The 27443-nt window shown below is 40.5% G+C and overlaps 2 protein-coding genes across 3 annotated transcripts in view; one reads left to right on the forward strand and one right to left on the reverse strand.

Annotated features, from left to right (window-relative positions):
* Positions 1-863, reverse strand: part of ILRUN (inflammation and lipid regulator with UBA-like and NBR1-like domains) — a 95849-nt gene extending 94986 nt beyond the window's left edge. For both annotated transcript variants that reach the window (XM_042938502.1, XM_042938503.1), the window contains exon 1: positions 506-863. In XM_042938502.1, coding sequence (XP_042794436.1) covers positions 506-663 — 158 coding nt within the window. In that variant the 5' untranslated portion in view covers positions 664-863. The remainder of the gene's footprint in view (positions 1-505) is intronic.
* A 206-nt stretch (positions 864-1069) lies between these two features.
* SNRPC (small nuclear ribonucleoprotein polypeptide C) overlaps positions 1070-27443 on the forward strand; it is a 59299-nt gene continuing 32925 nt past the window's right edge. Inside the window, exon 1 of the mRNA XM_042938504.1 lies at positions 1070-1227. The gene's annotated coding sequence lies outside the window, so the exon portion shown is untranslated. The remainder of the gene's footprint in view (positions 1228-27443) is intronic.

Raw genomic sequence — 27443 nt, forward strand, 5'->3', positions numbered from 1 at the left:
AACTCCCAAGTCTCTCCAGTGCCCCACGTTCTTCCAGAACACCTAATTCTCTCCCGGAGTTTCCTCTCATCCCTGTCTTCCTCGACCCTAACTCCACACCCCAGGCTTTCCCCCCACTCCCCAAATTCAGATTTCCTGTGCTGTGTACTCTTCACCAACACCACAGCCCTCCTGCTCACAGGTCCACCCCTATGGTCTCGATACTCAAGTCTTTCTCCTCTTCTCATGTTCTTCGGCCCCTAATTCTCCGCAGAACCTCGGGAAGCCCTCCCCAGTCTCCCTTCCGCCCCTCCTGCACTCCGTGGCCCCCCACTCCCCTCGTACGTCCTCTCTACTCTTGCTCAGCCTCCAAATTTCTCCCATGTCCCTGAGGCTCCCCCACTCTCCCTCCACGCCCCGGGAAGAGGGTGCCCCTCAGCGCCCGCCCGGCCCGCCCTGCCGCTGGGCTCGGGTGTCCCTTCCCTTCCCCGCGGGCCCCAGTGCTGGCGCGATGGGGCCGGCTCACCAGTTGGTCATATCCAGGAAGAAGGCGCAGCCGGCCGGGTTGAGCTGGAAGCCGAGCAGTCGCTGGAACTCAGAGATGAGCACGTCCTTGTCGGTGGTGCCCAAGCAGCTGAACTTCTGCATCAGCTCAGGGTCTAGGTCCACGTCCATGCCCTCCATGGCTGGGGCCGGACACCCGCTTCCCCGCCTCCTCACAACCGAGCCGCCGCCGCCGCCGCCGCGCCGCCGGGCCCGGGGACCGGGAGGGGGCTCGCTGCTAGCTGGCGCCGCGACCCCGCTCCTTTAAGGTAGGCCCCGGGCCTCTCACCGCCTCATAGGGATAAACTCACTCAGCCACTCACTCACTCTCTCGCTCCCCCCCCTCCCACCCCCCCCAGCGCCGCCGCCTGCGCCGCCGCCGCCTCTCGCTTCTCTGCCGCCTCCGCCTCCTCCCGCGCCGCGCCCACTGCGCAAGCGCCGCCCGCCTGGGCCCCGCCCCTTCCTCTCCCGGAGTCCCGCCCCTCAGTGGCGTCACAACCTCGTGACGTCTCCCGCGTGACCTCACCGAGGTGGAGCGAGGGGGCGGGGAGTGGCAAAGAGGAAAGGGACCGCTCGGCGGCTGAGGGTGACTCCTGGCCTGACCTTCTCCTCTCTCCGCCCCCACTTTCAAGGGGAGGAGTTAAAGTCCGGGGTTTGGGGAGAAGCTCCGGGATCTTGGTCCACAGCAACTCCACCATTTTGCAGGTGAGAAAACAAGTTCGGGAGAAGAGACCATGGCAAGGTCGAGTACCAAAGTGCAGGCAGGACGCAGTCCTCTCGGCCAGGGCTTTGCCCCTTGTCCTGGAAGGGCTTGATTGCACAAGTTTTAAGAGCTGTTTTTCCGGGTCGGTAAGTGCCGTGAACGCTTGGTTACCAGCCATCCTCGGCGATGGTTACTACAATTTGTTAGTGCCGTTTCTGTTATGCAACAGCAGTGTCAAGTCTCGGAAGTTAAGGAGGCCTCGATACAAACATCAATCAGAAGTCCAGACAGCAACATACATATCCTCCCACCCACTCTGTCAAGACCAGCCCTCTCAAAACAAAGGTTAAGTAAGTCACGAGGATTTGGCATGACTTGTTCTGTTTTTAAAATAGGAAGCAAAATACTGCTGTAAATTTGGTACACCTGCCTGGTGAAGGCCCCATTTCGAGATCAAAGAATGAGAAAGGCAGCGTAGGGACCATTTTGTCTACCCCCTTGCATTCCCATTTGTTCAACACCGCCACATCCAAAGAGGAAAAGAGGAGGAAGAAATGGTCTTCTGCCTTCAAGTAGCTCCCTGCTTTACCAATAAGGAAAGTGAGATCCGGAAAGCTTATATGTCTTGTCCAAAAATACAGAGCAGCCAAACTAAAAACCAGCTTTCAGTTTCCTAATGGGTTATGTTTTCCATAACAATTTCAACAACACAGCACTAGAATAAGTGAACTGTAGTGTCTGGGTTGCTAGGAGGTTTTACAAAGGGACAGTATTCTCTTTCTGTTAGTAAAATAAAATATCTTTAAAAGCCTGGGTTCTGGATCACACACATTTAGGATTCTCATTCTGCCAGTTATTGATAATCATAGTGCCTGCCCAGATAGGACTGCTGTAGGAATTAAATGAGATAAAAAATATAAACTCAACACAGCGCCTGTTCCATAAAAAACACTTCAAGAAGTGATAACTAGTATTGTGGCCACAAACATAAGACGACTCTGGAAATAAACAATGATACAAGTAGCCCAGGATATTTCTTTACCTGACTCCCCTTCTACTTCATTTCCCTTCCTTGTTCTCTATTACAATATGAAATATATGCCCTTTCTCTTTTCCTACTAAGGGACCACCCTTCTCCAGTGATATACTATGGGAGATAACTTTAACAGCAGATAGTTACAATACTTACAAACTCATATAATAGTTCTGAACTTTTTTTATAAGAAACTGTTCTTAGGCCTCTAAGACCTGAGCAGAACTTAAATCATTGCCAAGGCCTAATTTTTGGGTGACCACAATATTGGAATATGTTACTAATATTGAGGAAAATTCTATTTCAGGGGTGAACACATATTGTCCCAATCTTATGGATGGTGGAATGGGAACACAGATTATAAAAATCCCAGTATTAGAACTGAAAGAAATCTAAGACTGCCTAGCCCAACCTCCCCCATTTTACAGATGAAGAAACTGAAACCAAGAGGGGGGAACTGATTTACCCAAGATTACACAACTAGTAAGGGGTGTTCAAACTCCCAGTCTAGCACTGTACCCACTATATCCTACTACAATTCCTTTTATACTTTGAGTTCAGTTTGGCCTTACATACAAAATAATCAGAAATTGATATTACTCTATTAACTAAAACTAAGTGTCTTAACTTGCAATATCCATGGATTAATGTTGTGTTGACCTAGGACCCAAAAGAAGAAAATGTTATTTTGTTATAAACCTGACAACTCCATTAGAATGCTGACCCAAGAGGGGCGCCTGGGTGGCTCGGTCGGTTAAGCGTCCGACTTCGGCTCAGGTCATGATCTCACGGTCCGTGAGTTCGAGCCCCGTGTCGGGCTCTGTGCTGACAGCTCAGAGCCTGGAGCCTGTTTCAGATTCTTTGTCTCCCTCTCTCTCTGCTCCTCCCCTGTTCATGCTCTGTGTCTCTCTGTCTCAAAAATGAATAAATGTTAAAAAAAAAAAAAAAAATTAAAAAAAAAAAAAAAAAGAATGCTGACCCAAGATAAACTAACAACTCTTGGCCAACACCATGTAGTATTAAAGTCTTGACTCACTCATAAACAGCCCACATAAAGAGATCCTTGCAAATAAGAGACCCAAGTGGCCCAGAACTTCAGTTTATGACAGAAGTTATCTCAAAAGAGTATAACTACTCCTAAAGTGAATTCTGAACATTGTGGGGACATTTGGGGTTCTCATGAGATTGGATGTGGTACCCTGGCCATTAATTCCCTGAGGACTGAGGATGATAATCTTCTGCAAATCTTGGGACAGTCACACACAATAGAAGACTGACCCATCCCTAACCACTATGCAAAAACACTGACCAAGGTGGCTGGCACATTAGGTGTGAAGGAAGAACCAGCCGCTCCACCTTCCATTGAATTGTTCTTTTGCGGGATGAGATATTAAATGGAGAAAATGAGGTGTTACCCGTCAGGATACTCACAGAAATGTGAATCTCCACTTGAATCTGGGGGATTATTAACATGCATGGTTCTGCTATAATGGCTCTGCAGCTTTGTTTTATTTTGTTGGAAAGAGGACATGCAGAAGGACTAGTTGAGAGACAAAAGAACAAATTGCTGAACACCACCCTAAGGACAAAAAGCTGATTGATGGCAGTATTCCAAAAGGGCTTCTAGGTATTATCTCAGAACTATGTCAGGTACTTTGCCCAGAGATGCCGCTGCCTGGGATATCATACAACCAGCCAGTTTCTTTCTGAATTTCTTGGGCTGGTGATCACATATAAGAAATTTAAATTAACCCCAGATCCCCAGACTAGTTCAGTTTAAAATTTCTTAAAGGAGTTAAGCCATTCAATCTTTAGAAGTTAAAAGTCTGGGAGAAAAGTGATTCATCTCACCAGGGCAGCCTTGATTGGTTCCAAACCTCTAAGTCCCTAAGATTCAGAATTGCCAAGCCCGGCTAGTACTAAGATTATGCCACAGCATAACCGATGCAAGGAACAGACAGAGTCCAAATAGATGTTATGCTACATTATATGATAATAGCAACTTGTAGTAGAAACCTTTTGGGTATATATCCAAACTGTGATGATCTCTTTTCTGCCAACTATTAATGACCCTCTATGTGGCCTCCAGCAGCCATATGTATCCTATATTGCCCTTTCCTTTAGCCTCCATTTGATTGGACAAAAGGGATATGCTCAACCTAGGATCAGCCAATCAGATTCTCTCTCTCTCTCTCTCTCTCTCTCTCTCTCTCTCTCTCTCAGGAATTTGGAACTGAACTCAATGAGTTTGTGGAACAGGCCTGGGCTGTTTACTTGAAAGTCAGTGATAGAAATACAGAAAAGAGACTATCTTTGTGGGGCACCCTTGAAAACAAAATAATGCCCATCTGCAGAAAGAGAGCCACAAGGCAGAGAGAAACAAAGATGAGAGACCTGAAGGCTTAGGAGAGAGAAGTTCCTATCACTTTGAGTCCTGGTTATTCAGCTTCTCTTAGATTCCGTTAGAATCTCCAGATTCCATTCAAAATACATTATCTCTTAGATGAAGTAAAAAAAAAGTCAAGTTATTTTAAAAAATTAAGAAAATCATGTGAATACAATGTTTGATTTCTAGATAGGGATGCACGTCCTACTCTTAAAAACAGTGAAAACTTAAGGGCGCCTAGCTGGCTCAGTTGGGAGAGCGTGTGACTCTTGATCTCAGGGTCATGAGTTCAAGCCCCACACTGGGTGTAGAGATTACTAAAAAAAATAAATTTAAAACAAATAATGAAAATTCCAATTGAAAAAAAATGACACAAAAAGGCAATTCACAAAAGAAGAAATACAAATGGCAGATAGACATATTAAAAGATGTATTATGCCACCCATATTAAAGAAATGGATTAAAACAGCAATAAGGTAGGGGCGCTTGGGTGGCTCAGTCAGTTACACATCTGTCTCTTGGTTTCAGCTCAGGATCCCACGGTCATGATCTCGCGATCATGAGCCCACCTCCGGCTCTGCACTGGGCTTGGAACCTGCTTAAGATTCTCTCTCTCCCTCTCTCCCTCTGCCCCTCCCCAACTCTGCATGCTTGTGTGCTGTCTCTCAAAAACAACAACATTTTGCCTAATCAGATTGTCAAAGCTTCAAAAACATTTATAATAGCTTTAGTTGGCAAGAATATGGAGAAACAGGTGCTCTCAAACAGCACTGCTTCTGGGAATATAAATTGATGTAATTTTTCCTAAAAGTGAGTGGATGTGAATTCAGATGAATTAATGTGAGTAACCTTAATAATGTTCATAGACAATAGCCCCCAAATCTTAAGTTTATAAAAAAGCTTTTTGTTAAAAGTACTATAATACATATGCTAGTAAAAAGGTGGAATAACCCAAATGTCCACCAATAGGGGAATTGTTGAAAAAATATATGTGGGCAGGAGTGGATTCATTCTTTTCACCAATATACTTTTACATGAATCTATGACCAAAAAAGTAAAGAATTAGAAAGAAACCTGAATGAATATTTCAATAATCTTAGAAGAAGAAATCTCCAATCATAATATCAAAGAAAAGATCTATAGTTTTGCCTGTATAAAAAATCTAAGGGGCACCTAGGTGGCTCAGTTGGTTAAGCGGCTGACTTCAGCTCAGGTCATGATCTCACATCTCATGGGTTCCAGCCCCGCGTTGGGCTCTGTGCTGACAGCTCAGAGCCTGGAGCCTGCTTCGGATTCTGTGTCTTTTCTTTCTGTGCCTCCCCCACTTGCACTGTGTGTGTCTCTCTCTCAAAAATAAGTTAACATTAAAAAAAAATTTTTTTTATTTAAAACTTCTTTGTTTCAAAAGTTAAAAAATAAAAATAAAAAATACCATGAGCATAATCAAAAGACAAAAGGATAATTCAAGGACAATATTTATAATACACAGGACAGAGTACTAATATCATCATTTAATAAATAAACAGCTCTTGGGTCGCCTGGGTGGTGCAATCAGTTGAGCATCCAACTCTTGATTTCAGCACAGGTCATGATCCCAGGGTCATGGGATCGAACCCCGTGCTGGGCCCTGTGCTGAGCCTGAAGCCTATTTAAGATTCGCTCTCTCTCCCTCTGCCTCTCTCCCCTGCTCATGCTCTCTCTCTCTCTTAAAAAATTTTAAAAATAAATAATAAATAAGTAAACAAACAAACAGCTATTAGGATAACCAAGGAAAAAACAATCTAAAGGAAAAATTGGTAAAGGACATGAATGGGCAATTGACAAGAAAAATTATATAAATGGCCTGTAAATGTATGAGAATATTTTGAATACCATGAATAATCAAGAAATGCAAATTAAAACAAAAGTGCAATAATCATTTTTATCTGTCAATTTGGCAAAGATTGATCATAGCCAGTATTCTACAAGATGTGAAGAAAAACACAATTTCATACAATGTTGATAGGATTACAGATTCGTAAAAACCTTTCAGGAGGGTGTTTTGGTAAAGGCCATTAAATTTTAAATGTGCACCTTGCATCTTAGGTATCATACAGATAACTAAAAAGGATGACCAAAGATATATGTAGGATGATCACTACAGAATTTTTGGTAATGCTGAAAAATTGGGAACAATCTGAATGACCAACCATAAGGCTTTGCCTATATTTATGCTATAGAATATTACACCACCATTTAAACAATGAAATAGGCCTATATGAATTAACATGACAAGATACAGAAGATTGAGTTTTTTTAAAAAAACAAATTATTAAACAGTATATATACCATGATCTCTTTTGTATCTATATAAAAAGTATAGTAAGTGTATATGTTTATGTATGTGCTTGGAATATATGCATAGCAAAATATCTGGGGGAATATATACCAATGGTTAAGGAAGGTGGGGTTATGGTAGGGTTGCCACATAAAAACCGGATAACCAGTTAGACTTGATTTCAGGTAAACAACATTTTTAAAAAATGTTTATTTATTTTGAGAGAGAGAGAGAGAGAGGAAGCAGGGGAGGGGCAGCCAGAGAGGGAGTGAGAGAATCCCAAGCAGACTCTACACTGACAATCTGCCGTGGGGCTCAAACCCACCAACCACAAGACTATGACCTGAGCCAAAACGAAGAGTCAGACTGTTAACCGACTGAGCCACCCAGACACCCCAGTAACAATTTTTTTAATGTAAGTGGTCACAAATATTAACTGGGTATCTTGTATTTTTATTTGCTAAATCTAGCAACCCAATTTATGGGAAACATTCACTTTTAATGTTAAATTTCTGTATTAGTTGAGTTTTTACACTGAGCATGTAATCATTTTAAAAAGGTAAAATTTTGGGGGCTCCTGGGTGGCTCAGTTGGTTGAGTGTCCGACTTCGGCTCAGGTCTGATCTCACTGTTTGTGAGTTCGAGCCCTGTATCAGGCTCTGTGCTGATAGTTCAGAGCCTGGAGCCTGCTTCAGATTCTGTGTCTCCCTCTCTCTCTCTCTGTGACCCTCTCCTGCTCGCTCTCTCTCTCTCTCTCTCTCAAAAATAAATAAACATCAAAAAAAATTATTAATAAAAAGATAAAATTTTTGAATAACATTTTAAAGTTATGTTGGTAAGGTAGAATTTTATATACCTCCTTTGAAAACACATTTTTGAGGAATGCTTAATGATATAAAAAAATCCTGATGTTAGTGTCGATTTTTAAAAGCTGCATCAAAATCGTAAATACAGTATAATCCTGTTTTTTAGACTATAGCTATAACTCATTAAAGTAAGCACACTAAATAACAAAATAAGCAGAGTAAACAACTGGAAAGAAATATATCAAAATATTATAGCATTATATCACACAGGAAAATTGCAGGGGATTTCTGTTTTTCTTTCTACAGTTTTCTGTATTTTCCAAAGTTTTAACAAGTGTGTATTTGAAGAATTTTTAGAATAAAACTTGCCTATGTTAAGTGAAAAAAACAGGATGTAAAATTAGCATATTGTATAAACCTAACTATATAGCAAAAGATTGGAAATATTAATAGAGAATTGATCATTTTAATTCTTTTTATCCTTTTTTTATATTTAAAGAAATAGATCAACTTGATTCTTTAATTGACGGACCTATTATCTCTGCTAACATACAAAGATGTTTACAATATGTCCCTTTTTTTTTAAGTTTTTTATTTTGAGAGAGAGAGAGAGAGAGAACACAAGCAGGGAAGGGGCAGAGAGAGAGGGAGGGAGAGAGCTGTCAGCACAGAGCGAGCCCAACAAGGGGCTCAAACCCACCAACCATAAGATCACTACCTGAACCAAAATCAAGAGTCAACGCTTAACCGACTGAGCCACCCAGGTGCCCCTACAGTATATTCTTAAATGATAAAAAGCTATGAGAAAACAGTATTACCTATGCTCTAATTTCTAACAGATGCATGAATAAGTGCAGGAGATGTCTAGAAGGATATACTTCAAGGTGTTGATGATGACAATCTGAGTGTGGGGAATAATGGATGTTTTTACATTTTTATCTGTATTTTAGGATTTTTAATAAAATAATCATGTCATACAACATTAAGAGACCCTTCGTTTTGAAGAAACGAAAATTGGGTGACCTGGGGGCTTATCAAACATGAATTCATTTCAGTTTTTGACATTCTTTTCCCCATGTTAGCTGTCTTAAACTTTGTAAGCTGCAAAACCTAGGCAGCAGCTAACAGTCCAATGAGCTACCCGGTTGAGCAAGCAAATGTCTGCTGACTTACTATCAGCAAGGCTGAGTTAGGGACAGTGGCCCAGAAAGAGAGCCTTCATCCTTGTTGCTATGTGACCATGGACAAATGACTAAGCTTCTCTGTAGACCTCAGTTTATTCATTTCAATATAGGGAACGTTGCAAAAAGATCACTGAAGTGAAGCAAAAGAATATGTCAAACAAAAGAAAAACTTTTTGGAATTTAACCTACAGCTACAATTAGTATTCACATAAACATACCCATAAGCCAAACTTCCATTCTGTGCTTATTCTCCAGGGTTGGAAGCTCAAATGAGGTGGGCATAAGTGCTTGTAAATGTTAAATATTGAAGTATAACATAACAATCGGGGAGATACAAGGACATGCGTTTCTACAAATAACTATATAAAGGTAGCTAACAGTACAAAGCAACATGTGTTCAAGTGCCAAATGAGCAGTAGACAGGGTGAGTAGGACTTGGGAGGAGGGAGGAGTGAAAGGGTGAGCTGAGATGCCCAAAGAAGCCTTCTAGGAGACCTTATCCAGGCCCTGATGATTTTCCACAAGGTTTGAGGAACAGGCTAGTGAGGGGACACATTACACCAAAGTCATTTAGATGTCTGTTTATTCTTTTAATTGTGATTTTAAAAAAAGTTTTTTTTACATTTATTTATTTTTGAGACAGAGAGAGAGAGCATGAACAGGGGAGGTCAGAGAAAGAGGGAGACACAGAATCTGAAACAGGCTCCAGGCTCTGAGCTGTCCGCCCAGAGCCCAACGCGGGGCTCGAACCCACGGACCGCGAGATCACAACCTGAGCCGAAGTCGGACGCTTAACCGACTGAGCCACCCAGGCGCCCCTTAATTGTGATTTTAAAAATACATAACAAAATTCACCATCTTAACTATTTTTAAATGTTTATTTATTTTGAGAGAGAGAGATCACATGAGAGGGGCAGAGAGGGATAGAAAAAATCCCAAGCAGGCTCCACACTGACACAGGGCTCAATCTCACAAACCATGAGATATTGACCTGAGCCAAAATCAAGAGTCAGACACTCAACTGACTGAGTCACCTAGGCACTCCACTGTCTTAACTATTTTTAAGTGTACAGTTTGGTAGTGTTAAGCATATTCACATTGTTGTGTAGCGAATCTCTAGAAGTTTTTCATCTTATAAAACTGAAACTCTGTACCCATTAAACAACAACTCCCCTTTCCCTCTCCCCCCAGCTCCTGGCACCCACATTTCTACTTTCTGTTTCTATGATTTTGACTATTTTATTTGATTAAAAAAATTTTTTTATGTTTATTTTTGAGAAAGACAGAGCACAAGCGGGGGAGGGGCAAAGAGAGAGGAAGACAGAATCTGAAGTAGGCTCCAGGTTCTGAGCTGTTAGCACAGAGCCTGATGCAGGACTTGAACCCACAAACCATGAGATCATGACCTGAGTGGAAACCAAGAGTCAGACACTCAACCGACTGAGCCATCCAGGCACCCTTCTATGAATTTGACTATTTTAGATACTTCATATAAGTGGAATCATACAATATTTATCTCTTTGTGATGCACAAAAGTTTTAAGTTTGATGTAGTCTTATTTGTCTATTTTTGTTCTTGTTGCCTGTGTTTTTGGTGTCAGATCCAAAAAATCATTGCCAAGTCCAAAGTCATGAAGTTTTTTCCCTGTGTTTTCTTCTAGGACTTTTATAGTTTGGGTTTTACATTTAGGTCTTTAATCCATTTTGAGTTATTTTTCATATATGTTGTAAGATAAGGATACAACTCCATTCTTTTATGTGCATTTGGGAGTCTTTAACAGCTACAAGACCCAGGCTCCTTTTTACTGCCTCCTGTTTGTTCTGATCACAGAAATATACCTAGAAGTGAATCCAGGTAATGGGAATAAAATTAAAATCTAAGGTGTACTTGAGGGGGAATTTTCTCTGGGAAGTGAATGGGTGAGGTTCAAGAGCAGCCTACTACAGTGAGCAGTACCTCTGCTCTGAACATCCACCTGGAGCATGATAGGAAAGAACCAGATCCCGCACATTTGGGGTTTTTCCACCTCCTCTACCCTATTTCCCTACTCGAGAGACAAAACAAAACAAAACAAACAAACAAAAAAAACAGGAGGCACCAACCTATTACACTATCTTTTCTTCAGGACAGAGCATCTGATGTCCTGGGTCTTTTTTCCTACTGTGGTGAATGGGACAATGCAAAAGAAAACCTGATTGTCTTGATCTCCTGTCCCCCTGTCTCTCAACCTAGATACATCCAGAAGTAGTCCATTCTTTTCTCCTTGTCCTCCTCCTCCTTCTTCTCCACCTCCCCTCTCCTCCTCCTCCTCCTCCTCCTCCTCCTCCTCCTCCTCCTCCTCCTCCTCCTCCTCCTCCTTCTCCTCCTCCTCCTTCTCCTCCTCCTCCTTCTCCTCCTCCTCCTTCTTCTCCTCCTCCTCCTTCTCCTCCTCCTCCTTCTCCTCCTCCTCCTCCTCCTCCTCCTCCTCCTCCTCCTCCTCCTCCTCCTCCTTCTTCTTCTTCTTCTTCTTCTTCTTCTTCTTCTTCTTCTTCTCCTTCCTTCTTCCTTCTTTTCTTGACCGCTTCAGCTTACCAGAGTCAAAACATCATCTAAGTAAATGCCAACTCCTTATCTCTTCCTCATGTAAAAAAAACAAAACAAAAAAAACCCCACAAAACTACAAACACTTCACAACCCCTTTGGTTTTACTATAATTACTCTTTCTCCAGTGGGTTCACAATATGTAAAGCATCTTGCCATCTGCATCCACACTAGTGGTAAGAAAGAAAAAGGGGAAGAGGGGAACAAAAATGTAATGCAACTCTACAATATGCCAAATGTCCAGTACTTTAAATTTTTTTTAATGTTTATCTTTATTTTTGAGACAGAGAGAGACAGAGCATGAGCGGGGGAGAGGCAGAGAGAGAGAGGGAGACACAGAATCAGAAGCAGGCTCCAGGCTCTGAGCTGTCAGCACAGAGCCTGACGCAGGGCTTGAACTCACAAACTGCGAGATCATGACCTGAGCCTAAGTTGGATGCTCAACTGACTGAGCCACCCAGGCGCCCCCAAATGTCCAGTACTTTAGTACTTAGACTCATTTAATTCTCATAGCCAAATGAGATCAGTGTTATTATTATTCTTCCCCTTTTGCAGATAAAGAAATAGAGAGTGAGAGTTTAAATAATGCATCCAAGGAGACACAGATGTTGAGACAGCCAGGACTTAAGCCCAAGGCTCTGAAAGAAACCTGTGCCCTCCACTTTACTCCAGATTTCTTTCACTTCTAAGGAGTTTACCTTTTCACCATGGTCAGGCTGGTTGTGTGTCTATGGAGCTGTCATTACTTTCTCTTACTGTGTTTCTTTGAAAATTTCTAGGATACTGCCAGAAAAGATTGGGGTAATAAATACTAACATTAATCCTAATATCTTCAATTTATGTAATAACGCTTTATAATTTCTCAACATATCCATCCATTCTCTCATGTCATTCTCAAGAAAAACAGGTTGTATTAGTTTATTTTTAGTAGCTTCATTATTTTGCAGAGACTCATACATGCTTATTGCAAATAAAATTAAGCAATATAGAAAATTATAAAGAAAAATTTTAAAAACACCCTAAATCTCACTACCCAGAGATAACCATTATTAATATTTTAGTAAATATATCTTTCATATAACTGTCCACTTGTATAATTTGCCTCAATGATCTCTTACCACAGTTGCCTCTCTAGCCTGCTTTTTTCATTCATAGTATGTTGAAAACAGCTTTCCACATCAACAAATATACAGATACATCATTTTTAATGGCTATAGAGTATTCGTATTTAGGAATGTATTTTACTTGACCGGTCTCCTACTGATGGACTCTGAGACTACTTCCAATTTTTTATCGTTGTAATAAATTGTTAGCCCCCACTTAAAGATTAGGGAACTGAAGCTCTGAGAAGCTATAGGACCCCTTTTTCAAAATCCAGGTCTGGGGCCCCTGGGTGGCTCAGTCGTTATAAGCGTCTGACTCGATTTCAGCTCAGGTCGTGATCTCACGGTTAGTGAGTTCAAGCCCCACATCGGGCTCTGCACTGACAGTATGGCGCCTGTTTGGGATTCTCTCTATCCCTCTCTCTCCTCTGCCCCTGTCTTGCTCTCTGGATCCCTCTCAAAATAAACTTTAAAAAAAAAAAAACCTTTCTATTATGGAAAATTTTCAACATACACTAGAGAGAATGGTGCACTCAACCCCCATTCACCCAAGATCTAACTTCAACAATGATCAACATTTTGCCATGCTATTTTCACCTTTTTCCTGTGAGTATGTACGTGTGTGTGTATGTGTATGTGCGTGTGCATGCACACGCACGCTGTAGTATTTGAAAGCAAGTCCCAGACACCATATGATTCCACCTGTAAATACTTCTGGATACTGTGTCTTTAACGGACAGGGACTGTGAAGAAAGAATGAAAAACCACAATACTATTATCATAATTAATAGAATTAATAGGAATTTTTTAATATTATCTAATACTTATTTCATATTCAGTTTTCTTAAATTGTCTCTAAGATATTTTTTTCCAATACAGTGTGGATCCAAAGAGCTCCACACATTACATTTGGGGATATGCCTTTCAAAGCCCTTTAAGTCTTAACAATCCTCCACCCCCACTCTTTAATATAATTGTTTGTAGAAACTAGATTGATAGCGGCTTGATTTCTAGTACTCAAATAATGTAAACAACCTAAATATGTTTATAAGCAGGAAAATAGCTAAACAAATTCTGTTATATCTATACAATGGAATACTACTCAGCAATCAAAAGCAGAACTGTTGATCGTACAACATGGATGAATCTTGAAAATATCGTAATGAGCAAAACAGGCCAGACACAAAGGAATACAAACTGCATATCTCACTTCTATGAAGTTCATTAGGCAAAAGTAAGCTATAGCATTAGAAGGTGACCAATGAGGCCTAGGGCTGCAGGGAAATTTGCATGGATGGTGAGGAACTGACTGGGAAGTGGCACGAAGGGACTTTTTGGGTTGGATTGATGGAATTGTTCTATATTTTATTTGTGGTGATGTTTACAGGAGTGTATCCATTTGTCAAAAGTCATCAAATGGTACACTTTCAATGGGTGAATTTTATTGTATGTAAATTATACCTCAATAAAGCTTTTTTTCCTTTTTTAAATATTCTTTTTAATGTTTATTTTTGAGAGAGAGCAAGACAGAGAGGCAGAGTGTGAGGAGGGGAGGGGCAGAGAGAGAGGGAGACACAGAATTCGAAGCAGGCTCCAGGCTCTGAGCTGTCAGCACAGAGCCCGACGCGAGGCTTGAGCTCAAGAACTGTGAGATCATGACCTGAGCCCAAGTCAGATGCTTAATGGACTGAACCCCCCCCCAGTCACCTCATAAAGTTTTTTTCTTTAAAACTGACCCTCTGATTTTGTTTCCATGCCAGTGTACAGCATGTGGTAACGATAAACATTTGGCATAAGTAATAAGTGACTGTCAGTGAATGAATGACTCTATTTGCCACTTAAAAGAAGAGAATGAAAGACACTTATTTGTTACTTTCACACTAGCAGAGATTTTCTTTTTTCTTTTTAATTTTTTTTTAACATTTATTTATTTTTGAGACAGAGAGAGACAGAGCATGAACAGGGGAGGGGCAGAGAGAGAGGGAGACAGAATCTGAAACAGGCTCCAGGCTCTGAGCTGTCAGCACAGAGCCTGATGCGGGGCTCGAACTCACGGACCGCGAGATCGTGACCTGAGCCAAAGTTGGCCGCTTAACCGACTGAGCCACCCAGGCGCCCCTTTAATTTTTTTTAATGTTTATTTATTTTTGTGACAGAAAGAGGCAGAGCACGAACAGGGGAGGGTCAGAGTGATAGGGAGACACAGAATCCAAAACAGGCTCCAGGCCCTGAGCTGTCAGCACAGAGCCCGACGCAGGGCTCGAACCCTCGGACCATGAGATCATGACCTGAGCTGAAGTCAGACGCTTAACCAGCTGAGCCACTCAGGCGCCCCCTGGGATTTTCTACTTATCAGGTGAATAAATTGTCTTCATGGACTTGACCCTGAAGTGATGAGCCCCTGCTCAGCCATAGGTGCCTGTAGGTGTTGCCTCCTTGAGCGGCCAGACGGTAGCCCTAGACAGTAGGGTCCTCAACAGTCGGCCCGCCGCAGGCATCTGGGTAGGGGTGAGACCTCAGGGCCACAGCCCTCCCCTCAGCTTACAAGAGGGCCACATGTGTGAAGCGCCAGCCACGCCACCACACATGCAAGAGCTGAAGGGTTCCATGAGAAAGAAACCTTGTGTTCAAAATAAACTTCCAAGGAGAAAAATAAAAGCTGTTTCCTGAAGCTGAGCAAAGGTGAGCAATTCCTGGAAAGTTAAACGCCTCAAAAGCTAATTTGAGTTTCAAAGGGCCGTGGTAGTAACTCCAGGGTGAGAGCATCTCAAGGGCTTAGAATTTTCAGAGGCAATAGAATTTTCTGGCCTCCTTCAGTCTATCTTCTGCCCACTTCTTGCAGACCTCAGAGACCACTTTCAAGACAATCTCAGTTTCTACAGAAAAGAGGAAATTAAATGAAATTTCAGGTGCTTAGTTGGTTAGGAACGTCAGAGGTGCTTGCTTGGAAAAGAGCAAAATACAACAAAACTGAAATCCCTAAAGAATAATAATCTCTATATAAATAAATGTTTGTGACTGATCATGGCAGCCAAAGCAAAATGTTTGCTTTCTCTGCAACAGCATGATGTGTGTGTATGTGTGTGCGTGTGTGTGTGTGTGAGAGAGAGAGAGAGATTGAGAAAGTAAAGATTTCATTTCTTACCAGACCTCATATGACCAAAAGGTAATAAAGTCCATAACCAACAAACTCCCAACCTTCCCCTGTGTGTATTCTTTTTTAATGCTTATTATTATTATTTGTTTTTTATTGCTTTTTTTTTTTTTTTAGAAAGAGAGAGAGAGCATGAGCACAGGAGGGGCAGGGAGAGGGGGGAACAGAGGATCTGAAGCAGGCAACACGCTGACAGCGGTGAGCCAGCTGTGGGGCTTGAACACATGAACCATGAGATCATGACCTGAGCCCAAGTTGGATGCTCAACTGACTGAGCCACCCAGGCGCCCCTCCCCTGCGTGTATTCTTAAGCCAGTGATTCTGTGTGTAATTTCCTGCACTACTTGTATCAGAGTCACTCGGAGGGGAGGGAGACTCTTAAAAATGTCCATTCCTGGGTCCCAGGAACCTAGATCCTGAGTCATTGTGACTGGGATGGAGCCCAGGAATCACCGGGTGATTCTTAGGTACACTAAAACTTGAACATTGTTACTTTAAACAGTTAATTGTTCATTGATAGTTTGCTCAGTAATTCAACCTGATTATACCTTCAAAAATTGAACTGTATTCTCACTGGTACATTTGAATTACATCTGTTGCAAGAAAAGCAACTATGAATCAGTGAAGAAATAAACCCCCCCAAAAACACTGGATGGTTGAGAATGTAAATCCACTGCAACCTTTGTGAGATTGGTTGCAATATGTACCAAAATCCTTACAAATGCTTTGACCCAGATTTTCCGCTCCTAGTCAGGTATCTTATGAAAATAATTTAATAAGTGAGCTGAGAAACATGTACAAGAATGTTTATTTTGCCATTGTTCATAATAGTGAAATATTAGAAACCAACTAAATGTCCAACAAAAGACTAGTTTAAAAAGTTATGGTAGCATCATATAATAAATCCAGATTAATATTTATTGACATGGAAACATGTTTACAATACCTTATTGTTCAAGAGAAAAAGATTTTGAAAATTTCATCACATTTCATTTTTATACAAAATTTAAAAATTTGGCAGATAAGAAACAAAATGTTAAGAGTAATTACATTTTTCTTCTTTGTAACTTTTCTAAATTGTTTTCAAATAAGTTTTATTTTACCTTATTTTATAGAGAGACCAGGAGCTGGGGAGAGAGGCAGAGGGAGAGAGAGAGAGAGAGAGAGAGAGGGAGGGAGAATCTTAAGCAGGTTTCACACTCAGCATGGAGCCTGATGGGGGGCTTGATCCCACAACCCTGGGATCACAACCAGAGCCAAAATCAAGAATTGGATGCTCAACCAAGCTGCCTGGGTGCCCCAAAATAAGATACATTATTCTTAATGTGCAAAAAGTAATAAGGCTGTATTCATTTCATTTTGGGGAGGGGGAGTGGGGGAGAAACTGTGTGAGAGAGTGTATGTGTGTGGGGGAGGGACAGAAGAAGAGAGAATCTTTTTTTTTTTTTTTAGTTTATTTATTTTGAGAGAGAGAGAGAGAGAGAGAGAATCTCAAGCAGGCTCTATGCGCTCATTGGAGAGCCAGACTCGGGGCTTGATCTCATGAACCTCAAGATCATGACCTGAGCCAAAACCAAGAGTCACACGCTTAACCAACTGAGCCACCAAGGTACCCCTAGGAAGAGAATTTTAAGCAGGCTCCATGCCCAGCACAGAGCCTGGCACAGGGCCCAATCTCACACCCCAGGACCTATCTCATGACCATAAGATCAAGACCTGAGTTGAAATCAGGAGTCCAATGCTTAGGTGATGGAGCTCCCCAGGTGCCCTGCAGGCTATATTCATTTCAAATAAAAGGTAGTAGACCACTGAATTCCATGTGAGAAGATTGGGTTAAAGTCCCAGATCTACCTCTTTGAACCTCACTTTTCTTTTCTCTGAAATGGAGATGGGAACACGTACACTGTCCACCTCAGAGAGTAGTTATGAGATAAAACATAGAAATGTTTGTAAACTATGTTTTATAAAGTTAGTGTATTGTGTTGATTTTCACATCAGAGACCCAAATTCATTCAATACCTAAATATAATACACAAAGATCTCTCATTAAGCATAATGCTAGACTTCTTTAAAAAACATTTTTTACTTCTTATTATGGAAAAATTTAAACATATAAAAAAGTAGACCTGGGAGAACTGGACAGCAACATGCAGAAGACTGAACTTGGACCACTTTCTTACACCATACATAAAAATAAACTCAAAATAGGTGAAAGACCTAAATGTAAGACAGGAAACCATCAAAATCCTAGGGAAGAAAACAGGCAACAACCTCTTTGACCTCAGCTGCAGCAACTTCTTACTAGACATGTCGCTGGAGGCAAGGGAAACAAGCAAAAGTGAACTATTGGAACCTCATCAAGATAAAAATCTTCTGCACAACGAAGGAAACAATCAACAAAACTAAAAGGCAACCAATGGAATGGGAGAAGATATTTACAAATGGGTAAAGGGTGAGTATCCAAAATCTATAAAGAACTTGTCAAACTCAACTCCCAAAAAACAAATAATCCAGTGAAGAAATGGGCAAAAGACATGAACAGACACTTTTCCAAAGAAGACATCCAGATCGCTAATAGACACATGAAAAGATACTCATCATCACTCATTAGTGAAATACAAATCAAAACCACAATGAGATACCACCTCACATCTGTCATAATGGCTAAAATTAACAACACAAGAAACAACGTGTTGGTGAGGATGCAAGGAAAGGGGAACCCTCTTGCACTGCTGGTGGGAATGGAAAATGGTACAAGCCACTCTAGAAAACAGTATGAACCCTTCTCAAAAAATTAAAAACCAATCTACCCTATGACCCAGAAATTTCACTACTAGGTATTTATCCAAAGGATACAAAAATGCTGATTTGAAGGAGCACATGCACCCCAATGTTTCTAGCAGCACTATCAACAATAGCCAAATTATGGAAAGAGCCCAAATGTCCATTGACTGACAAATAGTTAAAGAAGATGTGGTATATATATACAATGGAATATTACTTAGCAATCAAAAAGAATGAAATATTGCCATTTGCAACAATGTGGATGGAACTAGAGTGTATCATGTTAAGTGAAATAAGAGAAAGATAAATATCATATGATTTCACTCCTATGTGGAATTTAAGAAACAAAAGAGATGAACATACTGGAAGGGAAGGAAAAATAAGATAAAAAGAAAGAAGGAAGCAAACCTTAGGAGACTCTTAAATACAGAGAAGAAACTGAGGGTTGCCTGAGGGGTGTTGGGTGAGGAGATGGAATAAGTGGGTGATGGGCATTAAGGAGTGCACTTGTTGGGATGAGCACTGGGTGTTAAATATAAGTGATGAATCATTGAATTCTACTCCCGAAATCATTATTACACTATATGTTAACTAACTTGGATTTAAATAAACTTAAAAAATTAAAAATAAATAAGGGTGCCTGGTGGCTCAGTCAGTTAAGCTTCTGACTCTTGACTTTGGTTCAGGTCATGATGAACCTGCTTGGGATTCTGTCTCCCTCTCTTTCTGCCCCTCCCCAACTTGTTCTCTCTCTCTCTCTCTCTCTCTCAAAATAAATTAAAAAAAAATAAACTTTAAAATATAAATAAATACATAAATAAAATTTAAATATTAAAAAACTGGACACAACAATAAACTGCCATATATACATCACCTGGTGTCAATATTATCAACTTAGGGCCAATCTTGTTTTAGCTATATCCGCCACCCACTTTCCCTTCTCCCATATTAACAAAGCATCAGGCTTTAAACTGACATTGAACCTCTGTAACTTTCACGTACAGAAAAGAATATTTCAGTTCTTAGTTCCTCATCTAAAAAGATAGAATTGTACACTTTCCTCATCTAAAAAGATAGAATTGTACACTTTAAAAGGGTGGATTTGCTGGTACTTGAATTGCATTTCAATTTTTAAAAAAAAGACAGGAATTAACATATGTGCAAAACTTAGCATAAATAGCATAAATGTCTGGCATTTAGAAATGGCTCATTATGGGTAACTTCTCATCCATGGTGTTGTCGTCACTTCAAGCTCCAAAGTGGCTACAAACCCTCCTTTAAAAAAAAAAGCACTCACTAAAAATCAACTAGAGAGTGAACAATGACAATATTATGTCAAGTGTGGTCATGGGTTTGTGGGTGACATTTCCCCCTTCAATACACACGAAAACCTTCTATGATTTATATTAAAGTCTTGTATGATTCATAATACATACCACTTAAAATTGGAAAAAATAAACCCCCAAACAGTAGCCAACCATATTATCTCTCCAGATTGTTCATTCTTGGAAGGCATTCTACCAGAAATTCAACACCACCACCAAGAGTTGATTTAATGCCATTCCTAAAGACTGTGCATGAGCTCAGCATTGGGGTAATTATAATTGAAGCCTGACACACTTGAGTTCAAATTCCAGCCCTGTCAGCTATGAGCCATGTGATGTTGGAAGAATGAATTACTCCTTCTAAATCTTCTATTCTACCTCCTAGAGTCAGTAAGAGACCTAAGTAGGAGAGTGTATATAAAGCACTTACTATGATGCCCAACACGTAGTGAATTGGCAATGACATCCTACAAGATATTCCCTTCATTTACAGAAGACCTTTAAGAAGCATAACCATGGATATTGATTTCCCTTTGATAGATGAAGAAACTGGCAAGCTTAATTAGTATTGCTGAGGGTGTGGAGTCAGACAACTGCTTGTTCTCTACCAGGAAAGTGAAAATCAGGACAACCACTCAGCACAGCCATTATTTGGTAATGCCTAGGAAAGCTGAAGAGGCAGTTTTCCTTACATCCCAGCAAGTCCACGTCTAGGTCGATGCCCTAGAAAATGTGTGACAAGGAGACAGACACAAGAATGTTCATTGCAACAATGCTTATAAGAGCAAAATATTGGAAGCAATCTAAATGTCTGTCAACAGGGACATGGATAAATCAATTGTGATATAATCATGAAACAAAACACCTACAGCAATTAAAATGACTGAAGTAGCTACACGTGCAACATGGGTAAATCTCAAAACCATGAAGTTGAAGGAGAAAAATAGTGGTGGAAGGATTTGTACAATATAATGCAATTAAAAAATTTTTTCATGTTTATTTATTTTTGAGAGAAAGAGCATGAGTGAGTGAGAGACGGGGGGGGGGGGCACAGAATCCAAAGCGGGCTCCAGGCTCTGAGCTGTCAGCACAGAGCCCTATGTGGGGCTCTAATTCATGAACCCGGAAACCATGACCTGAACCGAAGTTGGGTGCTTAACTGACTGACCCATCCAGGCACCCCTGGTGCAATTTTTATAAGGTTTTTTTTTTTTTAATGTTTATTTATTTTTGAGACAGAGAGAGACAGAGCATGAATGGGGGAGGGGCAGAGAGAGAGGGAGACACAGAATCGGAAGCAGGCTCCAGGCTCTGAGCCATCAGCCCAGAGCCTGACGCGGGACCCGAACTCACCAACCATGAGATCGTGACCTGAGCTGAAGTCGGACGCTCAACCGACTGAGCCACCCAGGCGCCCCTTTATAAGGTTTAAAAACAGGTAAAACTAGAATACAATTTTTATGGAATTATATATATCAGCTTTTAAAAATAATAAGTGGGGGCACCTAACTGACTCAGTTGAAAGGGAATGTGACTCTTGATCTTGGGGTGGTGAATTTGAGCACCACAATGGGTGTAGAGATTACTTAAAAATGAATGAATGAATAAATGAATAAACTTAAAAAATATGTAAATAATAAATAATAATTTCAGGAGGATGGTTATCTCAAGAAAGAAAAAGAAGGAAATGTAATAGGGGAGGTATACATGTGCATGTGTGTGTAATTATTTCCGTAATTTTTTAAGTTTATTTATTTATTTTGAGATGGAGGGAGGGACAGAGAGATAGGGGGGCAGAGGATCCAAAGCGACCTCCGAACTGATAGCAGAGAGCCCGATGTGGGGCTCAAACTCATGAACTGTGAGACCATCACCTGAGCCAAAGTCAGACACTTAACTAAATGAGCCACCCAGGCGTCCCTCTTTATGTAATATTTTATATCTTTAAACGTATCTAGGGGCACCTGCCTGACTCAGTTGTTAGAGTGTGAGACTTTTGATCTTGGGGTTGTAGATTTCAGTCCCATGTTGGGTATAGAGATTACTTAAAAATAAAATCTTAAAAAAATTTTTTGAAAAATATCTAAAGTAAATATATCATAATGTTAGAATTTGCATGTAAGGATTTGGATATTTATTATATTATTCTTTATATGTATAGATGTATATGTTTATAAGCAGAAAACACAGTCTTATTATGTCATAGGCGCTGTTGGGTTCTTTGCTTGTATTAATTAATGTAATCATTTCAACAACCCTATAAGGTAGTTACTCTGAGTACCTCCATTTTACAGATGAGAAAACTTGCCCAATGTCATAGTATTGGTAAGTGGTGATCCTGGTATTTGAAGGCAAACTGGCCTCAGAGTCTGATCTCTTAACAACCACACCCTACTGCCTCTTGAAACACTTCAATTTTTTTTTAATTTTTAAATTTTTTAAATTTTAGTTTTTAAAAAATAAACTCTATCCCCAAAATGGGGCTTGAACTCACAAACCTGAGACCAAGAGTCACAAGCTGTACCAACTGAGCCAGCCAGGAGCCCCTCAAAAAAAAATTTTTTTTTATCAGATAAGAGGGAGGCAGGACAAACAGGGAGGTGAAACCCTGTGGCATCACACAGGTCACTAAAGAGACATTTCGACAGTCTTTCCTCACCTTCTTCTGCTGTTGGTAGGAAATACTTCAATTTCCCACCATACCACGTGACAAAAGCCAGCGAGCCCTACCTAGACCTACAGACCATCCAACATTAGCAGACTGTGGTGATGCTACGGTAAAGGCCAAGTCATCTGTGACTTGGGATGAGGAGGATAAGTCCGACAATAAACTCTGAGAAGCCTCTTTGGAGGCCTCAAGTCTTCAAGAAATCCTCTGAGAGACAATGCAAAGCAGAATAATTAATTCTATGAGTGAAGAAATTTTTTATTTGGAGTCTGAGCTAATGATCCTGAGAGTTTTGAATGTCACTAAATTACTATCTGCATTTGGGCAGGACCATTTGAATGGGCAAGTTCCCAAATGAGTCATAATCTACACAAATAAAATAAAAGTGGGCTCCAAGCTTCTGCTAGATTACACAAGAGCACAATTAAGAAGAGATTAGAAATCAAATGTAATATCTGCTTCCAGATCTTTTCCGCCAACACTGTGGGGTGGTTCAGAGACCATTATGGACAGCTGGCCTGTGGGAAATGGCCAACAGCCTCCTCCTAAGATCCTCCACAGCCCTGCCTCCATGTTCCACATCCAGGCATAGCATGGCTCAAAGGCTTGGGGAGTTTGATGAGTTGGACTGGTGGTGGCCAGCCTCACAGCAAAGAGAACTTAACTGAGCAAGCAAAAAGCTTTAGGAGGAAAGTTAGCCGAGCATTTTTCAAGTGGGTAATTTATTTTTGGATAACAGAAGATATTTTTAGTTCTGTCATATCTCTGAACTTTATGATTTTATTTTCCCTCTAGGAAGTCCCTGTGGCCATCTCTCCATTCCCACACAAGAGTGAATACCTAAATGGATAAGTCAATCCTTAGATTTCCAGAGCAATTTCTTCTTTACAAAGAGGTTCCATATCCATTATGCCATTTGCTTCTCATGTTATTTAAGTCACAGGAAATGGGAAAACAAAACAATAGCAATAATATTGAATGTTTTATGCTAATGAAAGCCAATCACAAAAGAGCACATACTGTAGATTCCATTTATATGAAATGTCCAGAATAGGTAAATCGTCAGAGATTACTGGTTACCAGAGGTTGTGGGGAAGGGGTAATGGCGAGTGACTGCTAATGGGGACAGGGTTTCTTTTTGAGGTGATGGGAAAGTTCTGGAATTAGATACTGGTAGTGGTTGCACAACCTTGTGAATATATGAAAAACCACTGAATTGTACACTTTATTTTTTTTTTGAGCAGCAGGCAAAAGTTTATTAGAGTATAACATCAGAAAGTAAGAATAGTAGGAAATCTCTCTTTACAGAGAGGGGGCATTCGAAAGTGAATACCCCTGAATTATACACTTTAAAATGGTGACTTTTATGGATTGTGAATTTTACCTCAATTTTTAAAAATTGCAAAAGAAAAGAAATTATACTTGCCATGTACTAAGAGTGGCTAAAGGGCTTTACTTGTGTCAAACCACTTATGTCCCCTAATCATCATGACAACCTTACGAGATATTATCATTTCCTCATTTCGCAGATGAGGACACAGGCTCAGAGAGATGAGCGGTCCACAGTGGTATGGTGAACAAATAAACACTAACCCAAATTCCGTTTTCTGACCTTCCCTCTCCAAATCAGATTCGTAACTGTCATTCCAGCAATTCAAGGAGATATTTCCAAGTGTAATCCACCCGATAGCATTTCCTCTGCTCAACTGTCTTAATATAAGGTCTTTATGCTTTTACCTTTTATGGTGTCTTTTTTAAATTAGGGTTCTTTCTCCCCAATTTTTGAGAGTTAAACATAACAGTGATTTCCCCCCTGAAAGTCCTTAACTCTCTAAGCCACCTTTTTTCTGATAAAAAGCAAAGTTTCATTTCTTAGCTCCTCTCTCCAGGGAAGTCCCTTGGGGTCACACACCCGCAGCTGATTTTAGGCAAAGCTGTGATGGATATCCCCTACACTCATTCTGCTCCAAGGACATGATTACCTTGCCACACGGTTCCCAAAGGTTTTTGTTTACTCTGACCTAACGGATCATTTGGACAAGTGAGTCAGTCAAAATACTAGAGGAGGGGAAGACACATAGCAACCGTGTCTGTGATGGGTAAATCCTCAGACATTCAGAGTTTGAGAAAACCTTACAGAATACGTTCTGATTTTGAGAATGTCATGGAGAATTCCAGGGTAGAGAGATGTTAAGTGACTTTCCCATGGCCATGGAGCTAGTAGCAGAACTGAGTCTAAATTTCTGACACTGGATATCATTGCCTTCATAGATTTCTCCAAAGGATTCTCAGTCCTTAAGACAGTTCCGTTTAGTGTTACTGATATTGCTTGTTCACATATTAATTACTATGTGAACTTAACTACTTAAAAATGATACTCCTAGCATCTCCATACGATGAATTATTATACAATCAATAAGTGATGAGTATGAATATTTATTGATATTTATATAAAATATGTTTTAAAAGGTTAGCTAAAAAGTAAATACAACATAATCCTACTTTTTTAGAAAACAAAAACCATATGCATAAACATTTATAAATACTAAAACATATACTGAAATGTTAGCAGAGATTTCGCTGGATGGTATCATTATAGGTGATTACTTTTCTTCTTTGTGAAAATCTATCTGCCCTAATAGGTTTACAATTTACTTTTGACAAGAATAATTGTCTAGTTTTTAAAAAGTGAGAGGCGGGGTGCCTGGGTGGCTCAGTCAGTTAAGTGTTAGACTTCAGCTCAGGTCATGATCTCATGGTTCATGAATTCGAGCCCTGCATCTCTGCTGTCAGCACAGAGCCCACTTTGGATCCTCTGCCTCTGTTCCCATTGGTTCTCTCTCTCTCAAAATAAATAAATAAATAAATAAATAAATAAATAAATAAATAAAGTTTTAAAAAAAAAAGAAAGAAAAGAAAAAGCGAGAGAAGTGCCTGAATGGCGCAGTCCGTTAAGCATCTAACTAACTTTGGCTCAGGTCATCATCCTGGGGTCATGGGATCAAGCCCCACGTCGGGCTCCATTCTGAGCGTGGAGCCTGCTTAAGATTCTCTCTATCTCCCTCTGCCCCTCTCCCTGGCTTGTGCTCTCTCACTAGAAAAAATTAAAAAAAAAAAAAAAAAAAGCAAGAGTAGGCAAAAGATTCTTAAATAGGACACAAAAAGTACCAAGCATAAAATAAGTAATTGATAAAATGAACTATGTTAAAATTATGAAAAACACCATTAAGAGAGTGAAAAGGTGAGTCACAGACTGAAAAAGTATATTCATAATGCATGCATCCAACAATGGACTCAAATACAAAATATATATTATAAAAACTTCTACAAATAACTAAGTAAAAGATAGACAACCCAATTGTTAAATGGGTAAGAGACTTGGGGTGCCTCGGTGGCTCAGTTGGTTGAGCGTCCAACTCTTGACTTCAGCTCAGGTCATGATCCCAGGGTTTTGGGATTGAGCCCCAACTCAGGCTCCGCACTGACAGCAAAGAGCCTGCTTGGGATTCTCTCTCTCTCTTCCCTCCCCTGCTCATGCACATGTGCTCTTTCTCTCTAAAATAAAAAATTTTCAAATGAAAAAAAATGGGTAAGGGACTTAAACAGGCTCTTAAACTCAAAAAAGAGAACATCCAAAATTCCCAATGAGCCTATGTACCTTTTAAGACACTGGTTGCAAATTAAAACCCACAAATGAGATACATGCTCATTAGAATGACACGAATTATTTAAAATGGAAATACTGAGTATTGGCAAGGTTGAGGAACAACTAGAACTCTCATACAGTTGTGGTGGGAATAAACTGGTACAACTACTTTTGAAAAACTGTTCGTCTTTACCTATTGAAATTAAACCCATGCTTACCATCCAATCCAACAATTTCTCTCCTAGAGATGTATCTAAGGGAAGAGAAGGCTTATGTCCACTATCAGAAACATAAGGATGCCCACAGCACTACAATCCATAGTCACTAAAAACTGGATACGTGCAATGCCAATGAACCGTTGGCATTGTGATCTATCCACAGAACGGGATGCTGCGTACAAACACGAACTCCTGCTATATGCAACAACATGGATGAATTGCCCAGACATAATGTTGAAAGAACATACGTGCCGCATATTCTGTCTCATTGTATTGATAAGATGGGCAAAACTAACTTCTGCTGATAGAGGCTGGATTGTTGGTTCTGGGAAGATGGGGAGGAAGAACAAGGCTGTTGACTGGGTGGAACCATGAGAGCCTTCTAAGGTGCTGGAAACATTCAATGTAACGTGATCTGGTGTTACACAGGTATATACATGGGTAAAACTTCATCAAGCTTAATATTTTCACACTTTACTGGTTATCATTATATGTTAATATTTTTTTAAAAATTTAATGTTTATTTTTTGAGAGACCAAGAGAGAGAGAAACAGAGCTCAAGCAGGGGAGGGGCAGAGAGAGAGGGAGACACAGAATCCAAAGCAGGCTCCAAGCTCTGAGCTGTCAGCACAGAGCCCAATACAGGGCTCAAACTCACGAACTATGAGATCATGACCTGAGCTGAAGTCAGATGCTTAACCGACTAAGCCACCCAGACGCCCCTCATTATACCTTAATTTTTTAAAATGTTATTAAAAATGGGGTGCCTGGGTGGCTCAGTTGGCCTCTGACTCTAGATTTCAGCTCAGGTCATTATCTCACCGTCTGTGAGATGGACCCCCATGTCAGGCCCTGTGCTGACAGTGCAGAGCCTGTTTGGGATTCTCTCTCTCTCCCTCTTTCTCTGCCCCTCTCCAACCCCTCAAACTAAAAAAAAATAAACTTAAAAAAATGCAGATTAAAAAAAAAAGTTTTATTAAAAGGTGTCAGAGCAGCAAGAGGAAAGCTGCTTAT

The sequence above is a fragment of the Panthera leo genome, chromosome B2, assembly GCF_018350215.1.
Source record: "Panthera leo isolate Ple1 chromosome B2, P.leo_Ple1_pat1.1, whole genome shotgun sequence".
Lineage (NCBI taxonomy): Eukaryota > Metazoa > Chordata > Mammalia > Carnivora > Felidae > Panthera > Panthera leo.